The 7,155-nt window shown below is 33.2% G+C and overlaps 1 protein-coding gene across 2 annotated transcripts; it reads left to right on the forward strand.

Annotated features, from left to right (window-relative positions):
* The first annotated feature begins 2,483 nt into the window (after window positions 1–2,483).
* Window positions 2,484–6,789, forward strand: LOC108480316 (UDP-glucuronate:xylan alpha-glucuronosyltransferase 1-like). Of its 2 annotated transcripts, none has more exons than XM_017783305.2 (5): window positions 2,484–2,634; window positions 2,786–2,929; window positions 4,547–4,753; window positions 4,842–5,470; window positions 5,558–6,789. In XM_017783305.2, exons 2-5 carry the CDS (start codon window positions 2,865–2,867, stop codon window positions 6,586–6,588), a joined length of 1,932 nt encoding a protein of 643 aa, XP_017638794.1. In that variant the 5' UTR covers window positions 2,484–2,634; window positions 2,786–2,864; the 3' UTR covers window positions 6,589–6,789. The 2 variants fall into 2 exon arrangements, with proteins under 2 accessions (XP_017638794.1, XP_052875586.1); XM_053019626.1 differs by having other exon boundaries at window positions 2,491–2,634; window positions 2,853–2,929.
* Window positions 6,790–7,155: the final 366 nt, after the last annotated feature.

Here is a 7,155-nt window from a genome sequence, read left to right on the forward strand (position 1 = left end):
AATCATAATAAAAGTTTTTTTATGTGTATATTTAAACCTCAATTAAAGTTGATGTGTAATTGATAAGTGCTAAAAGTAACATGTTTTAACCTCATTCGTAACACGTTTTTAGGTGATTATCTGATGTTAATTGGTGAATTTTATGCTCCTAATCCTTTAAATTCATGTTTTGATGCTTAATAGAGCACTTGGAAGCAAAAGGAACAAGAAATGAGCGAAAACCGGAGCGTCAAGGCAAGCTACAATAGCCACATGGGCTAAACCATTCCACATGGCCAGACCACATAGCAATGTGACCCACACGGGCGTGTGGTAGGCTGTGTCGATTTCATGGAATTGCACACTGAATTGCGAAAAATTGTGATTTTTAGGTTTTTCGGACATTCTTAGATGTATACATGACAAAAATAAGAAGATATAGGAGAGAGTCGTTAAAGAATATTCAATAAAACAGCTCAAAAAACACCATTGAAGCCGATTCAAAAGTAGATTTCCGTCAAAATTGAAGATTCCTAGTTGATTTCTTAGAAAGTTATCTTGAGTTTCTTTATTTCTTTTGGTTATATTGTATCTTGGATGTTTTTATTTTCAAGCATGAACTAATTTTCTAAATACTTAGGGAGATGAACCATATGACGAATTCTGTTGTTTGATCTATATTTTACGCAATAAATTCTTAGTTTCTTGTTGTCAATTATGTGTGCTTATTCTTAGTTTGATATTTCTAGATTATTGATCCATGTTTGATGTGCTTAAATCGGTGGTTGAATAAACATTATTTAAGAGTAGACATTGCGTAATTGAGTGGAGTTGCATGCAGTCCTAGAAATAGGACGACATAAATCTACTGAATTACTCTAATAAGGGAATCCATAACACAAGTTAATATGATGATAGGGGTTTTAATTAATTTAGTTAATTAATTTTAATTAATCACTTGAATTATTTGGTTAAAAATAGAAAGATAGTAATTACTAATACTTTTAGTCTTCATGAGAACGATATTTTTATTCATCGTAGCTATATTATTAATTGATAGGTGTACTTGCATTAATCAATTTTTTAGTTAATTAGTTCCGTGAGACAGCAGTAATTCCTTTATACATGTAGAATTAATAAAATACAAATCCATAATATATTATGTGTCAACTCAATCCTTGTTTGTATCATTTGTTTTAAGATTTTGGCATTTTGTCCGATCCATTATTTGTGATTCCTTAGATGCAAAGAATATTAAAAGAAAAAGGGGTTGCGGATTCTTGGGACAACGCTATGATGCTTCACTTAAAATTATATATTAATCCTTGTTTCAATTAACCATCTAATAATCGAAAAATCTTTTGACTTGGTCTTGATTGGGGTATGTTTGGTGAAATAGTTGAAGTTTGAAAGGACCTTTAAACCTAGACGTTTTCTTCCATAATGCATATGACTTTTGCAAAAAGCCAAAACGACTAATCAAACAAAACAGAAACCAAAATATGAAAAGGTGTTGCCTTTGTGAGGTAGATAATTAAATGAGCAACTTTATCTATTTTCCCTGTTTGGATTTGAACTCCTGTTTGTTTGTGTGGAGATGAAATTTTAGCAGATCTATTGGCAAGTTTTCATCTGTTTTATAAAGTGAAAGATTTGGACATTTGATCATCTTTAACTCCAAACAAACTAGTTATTTTCATTAACCTAATATGTCAACTACTCTCTTGGATTTTTTTCTTCTCAAAGAACCGAGAGCATTCTTTGCCGCAAATCATTTCGATGCTCATTACTTTTGTAAACCAAATCGTTATTGTCTTCATTTTAATCTCAGTTGGTGACACTGTCGCTTTGAGATTTTCCATATGCTACCACTGGCTTTTGTATATTAATGGTGGCGAATTGGTGGATTGGGTTATCTCGGATTTTTATTATTTTGAATAATAAATTTAAGTTGAAAACTTGGAAATATGTAATACTTTACCGGCACAATGAATATACAATGCTTCACAGATTTTTACTAAAATTTAGTAGTATATGAAATTGCAAATGTTGTTAATGTTCACTAAACAAAAGATATTTTCTAAAATAATAGACATAATTCATATTAAGCTCTTATATAAATTCTGATTGAAAACAATCTATGGTACGTACTTACATTTTATAAAATAATCTACTTTTTAATTTGTTTACTAGAAAAAAGAAGATTATGTTTAAATTAATAAAGAAAATCATTATAATTAATGTTGAAAGAGAAATCATATGTATTTTGATATTTTTCGTATTTGATCTATTATTTATGTTTAGAATTTATGATTGTTTGCATAATAATAAGAAGAAAAAAGACAAACTAAGAAAAGAAAAAGGGAAAGCAATGGAGAATCATTTGTAGAGGAAATAGGAGTCATATGGTAAAGAAGCTGAGGATTGGTGTAATAAGTAGTTAAGGTGGAGCCCCGCCACCAATTTGGTAAATAATATATGATTTACAAACATTATAAAAGGAACTGGTAAAAAGTTGAAATTAAAAAGAGTTATGGAGGATGAAGTAATAATAGAAAAATTGAGAAAGACGTTACCCTTCGCCTATATTGCCTCCATTGCCTTGTTTGTTTGGGTTTCAGGGCCTGCTTTTTCCTCCATTCCCCAACATCCTAGGTTCTCTCTCTCTCTCTCTCTCTCTCTCTCACACACACACACACACACACACACACACACACTCTGTCTTCTTGCATTTATTGAAACAAAATAAAAGAACTTGATTGTGTTAGTCATTTGTTTTCTGCAATTTCATTTCTTGTTTCATCAGAAGCATATAGTAGGTGCTGTGCTGACTGCCATCCTTTTTGTGCAATACAATTGCATGCATGCCCTAGATTAGTTAGAAGATGAGAGAAATCATGGCAAATTTACCTGGTTCGCTTGAGACCCGACATCGATTATCTGCCTCAATGTGAGTTCCCTTCTTTCTTACTCTCTGCTTGCAATTCCCAGTTTCAGTATTGATCTTGTTTAGCTTTTACATCATTACCAAAACACTTTTTTCTTAGCTTATACTGGACTGATCAGCAATACGGTGGATTTTTTATTTGAATATTTCTTTCTAAATATCCATACTTGTCAATTGCTATTCTCAGCTTTTTTGGAATTTCTATTTGTTTTATTATTGATATAATCAGTAAAATCCAGCCAGGGATAACAAAAAATACAATCATATTTACTGCTGCTCATAAACTAAAATATACCATCAATATGTAAAAAAGGTTAAAATTCATAAAATATCAATTATTCTTATCTTGAGACCAGCATCTTATTGGTCTAAAACCCTCCACTTCTGAATCTAATGATTCACACCAACCACAGTGGGGCTTACTTCCTCTTCTTCTACATGTGACCATCATCCATTCCTACTATTAATTCCTATATGGTTATGCATATTTTCAAGAACTCAAAATAAAGAAAACCAAAATCTTTGGTCAACCATTCTAAAATTATTTTTCTATAAAAATCTAATATAATAACATAATTTTTATAGCAATGCGAGTGGTAGTAGAGGTGTGGGAGAGTTTGCTTCAGCTTCTACAAGATAATGATACGTGAAGTTGGATGTTTGCTTTACCAGCAAGTGTAGTGATTATATATAAATCTTTCACTTTAATTATCTCCTATTTTAAAATTATTAATTGATTTTAATTACAATTTTTGTTGTCAGAGAAGTAATTCATTTTGATCAAACTCTACAATGCTTCCCATTGCATTAAAAGTGGAAATTAAGGGAACAACTTGCAACCTAACACTTTCATTGCCTTTTAACTAATTGCTCTTTCCTTCTAAGCCACTATTGCATCCCTTGAGTTTTTCCAACTCGTAGGTAATGGTATCCATGAAAAATGGTTAAAATCTGTAGTAATTTTTGTATTTTTATTTTTAGGCTTTTAAATTTTAAAACTCATATTTAATTATTAATAGCATTAAAATTATTTTGTTAACTTGTTCATTATAATGTTAGTTTTTTTTTAGTTGTATGGCTACTAAGTGAGTACTTTTTATTTTTCTTTTAAAATTTTAAAATGTCACACCAACAAGATTAACGAAAAAGAATTAATCATGTTAATAATTAGACCAAAATTTTGAAATCTAAAAATAAAGGGATAGAATTCCAAATTTGAGAAAATACAAAACAGATAACTTATTTTAACCTTAAAAATTATAAAATTGAATTGATTTGATATAAATTCATATATAATAATGGAAAAATATTTAAATTTAACTATAAAATATATATATTAAGTATAATTTTAAATAGTAATTCGGGTGATAAACAGAAAACATTGTTTAAAACTCTTGAAAGATAAAATTAAAAGTAGAAGAAATTCCATAGGTCAAATCATGAAGATTGAAAACAAAAACCCACCAAAAGAAATTTCAATTTACCCTACATTATTGACATGACGCTTCCTTTATTTTTGTTCATTTTCTCCAATTAATTACAAAAATAATATGATGTGATCTTAGTTTTTTTTGGCTTTATTTTTTATTTTTATTTTGCATTTCTTTATCAATATTGCAGTGAGGCAATATACAAAAGAAAGATCAACAAAAATAAAGTGAAGGATGTTGAGAAGCCATTCCATGTCCCACTCCAAGACCGCAACACATGCTGCAAATCTCATCTCCTCAAACTTGCGTTGCTTCTAATTGTTTCTGCCTCTTTTTTAAAGCTTTTCTACTCTTCTCACCTCTCTTCCACTGACCATTTATCTGCCACAACTTCTGGGTATATATGTTGATCTCTCTTACATATACATACATACTTATAAGAATGTATATAATGAAATGAATGCTTCATCCATGCATGCATGCAGGAACCATTTCATGAACAGGTGGATATGGGGAGAAGCAGATTCTCGATACATATCAGATGTGGATACCAACTGGGATGATGTAATGAAAGTTATTGAGAAACTAGATAAAAAGAATGATTACCAGGGAATTGGACTTTTGAACTTCAACACTACTGAGATCACTAATTGGAAGCACTTAATCCCTGATGCCAACCACATTGTTCTTCAACTGCCCAATGCTGACATGAATATAACTTGGGAGTCTTTGTATCCTGAATGGATCGATGAGGAGCAAGAAGAAGATGTCCCGGTTTGCCCCACTCTACCGAAGATCGAAGTCCCTGGAAAACGTCTCGATCTGATTGCTATCAAGCTTCCTTGTAGGAATGAAGGGAATTGGTCTAGGGATGTTGCTCGCTTGCATTTGCAGCTTGCAGCTGCTAATCTTGCAACCTCGGCCAAGGGGTTTTATCCCGTGCATGTTCTTTTTGTTTCGAAATGCTTCCCGATACCGAATATGTTCCCTTGTAAAGAACTTGTCTTACGAAAAAATAATGTCTGGTTATACAAACCAGACTTGAATGTGTTGAGAGAAAAGCTTCAGCTTCCAACTGGTTCTTGTGAACTTGCACTTCCAATTGGGATCAAAGGTAAGTTCCTTTCCAATTAATGAATGCCCTCAAACTACATATTTTCTTAATTTTAATGAGAAAAGTAACACAATAAAATAAATGCAGAGCCAACATATTCAGGGAATGCAGCTCGTGAAGCATATGCAACGATTCTGCATTCAGCTCACGTATATGTATGTGGGGCTATAGCTGCGGCTCAAAGCATCCGTATGTCTGGTTCGACTCGAGACCTTGTGATACTCGTTGACGAGACTATCAGTGTTTATCATAGGAGTGGACTTGAGGCAGCGGGATGGAAAGTGAGGACGATTCAGAGGATCAGGAATCCAAAAGCCGAAAAAGATGCTTACAACGAATGGAACTACAGCAAGTTCCGGTTATGGCAGCTCACGGATTATGACAAAATCATATTCATCGATGCCGATCTCTTAATTCTTCGAAACATTGATTTCTTATTCGGGATGCCTGAAATATCAGCAACAGGAAACAATGCCACACTTTTTAACTCAGGTGTTATGGTCATTGAGCCTTCAAATTGCACCTTCCAGCTCTTGATGGATCACATTGATGTGTTTGAGTCATACAATGGTGGGGATCAAGGGTACCTAAACGAGGTCTTCACATGGTGGCACCGGATTCCTAGGTACATGAACTTCCTAAAACATTTCTGGATCGGAGACGAAGAAGAAGTTAAGCAGAAAAAAACTCGCCTTTTTGGGGCGGAACCGCCGATCCTTTACGTACTTCACTACCTAGGTATAAAACCATGGCTGTGCTACAAGGACTATGATTGCAACTGGAATGTGGATATAATGCTAGAGTTCGCTAGCGATGTGGCACATGAAAGGTGGTGGAAAGTCCATGATGCAATGCCAGAGAAATTACACCAATTCTGCATGTTGAGATCGAAGCAAAAGGCACAGTTAGAGGTTGATAGAAGGGAGGCTGAGAAGGCGAATTTCAGTGACGGCCATTGGAGAATCAAAGTTAAGGACAGGCGAACGAAGAAATGTATAGACAATGTATGCTCATGGAGAAGTATGTTAAAACACTGGGGTGAAAGTAACTGGACTGATGATGAATTCTATGTTCCAACACCGCCAGCAATCAACACTGCTTCACTCTCGGGCTTATGAGTTTGTTTTATGAGCATGGTGTTCTTTTTTTTGGCCATCATTTTTATGTAAATGACACTGTTTTAAAACGGGTTTCACACTATTAATTTCGTTTGTTTTCCAAAGTTGTTTAGATGGACTGTGTTTTTGGGCTTAGTAGTATTATTAAACACAATCCAAATATGGCTATATATATATATCCAGATACACCTGGACGATAAATGTGTTCTCCTTTTTTTTTTTGCATTTTCTTGATAACGAGTACTTTAATTTTATGCAGTTGTAGCTTAAGGTCTTCGTTAGAATAAAACTAATGTCTAAGAGAAACACCATAGGCAAGAAAAATTGGCGTCCAACAATCGAGCAAATCGTCCCACAACAACTTGAGCATCTCGTCAGGACAAAACACTAATCCAATCAGTTATCTTCTACATGGGCATGGACACGGACATGGACACGCAATACAGGTACGACACGATACAGACACTGCGATACGGTAACTTTTAAAAAATGAGGAGACAAAAATATTTTTATATATATTTTATGTTAAAATACTCAATGTAAATGAAAATATTGATATTTTTCATT

The sequence above is a fragment of the Gossypium arboreum genome, chromosome 10 (genome assembly GCF_025698485.1).
Source record: "Gossypium arboreum isolate Shixiya-1 chromosome 10, ASM2569848v2, whole genome shotgun sequence".
Classification (NCBI taxonomy): Eukaryota; Viridiplantae; Streptophyta; class Magnoliopsida; order Malvales; family Malvaceae; genus Gossypium; species Gossypium arboreum.

Excerpts from the sequence above, each read along its gene's own strand:
- LOC108480316 (XM_017783305.2), top strand. The coding sequence starts at position 2,865 with ATGAGAGAAATCATGGCAAATTTACCTGGTTCGCTTGAGACCCGACAT. Across the intron at positions 2,930-4,546 it reads CATCGATTATCTGCCTCAAT|TGAGGCAATATACAAAAGAA; the intron begins GTGAGTTCCCTT and ends TCAATATTGCAG. Across the intron at positions 5,471-5,557 it reads ACTTCCAATTGGGATCAAAG|AGCCAACATATTCAGGGAAT; the intron begins GTAAGTTCCTTT and ends AAATAAATGCAG.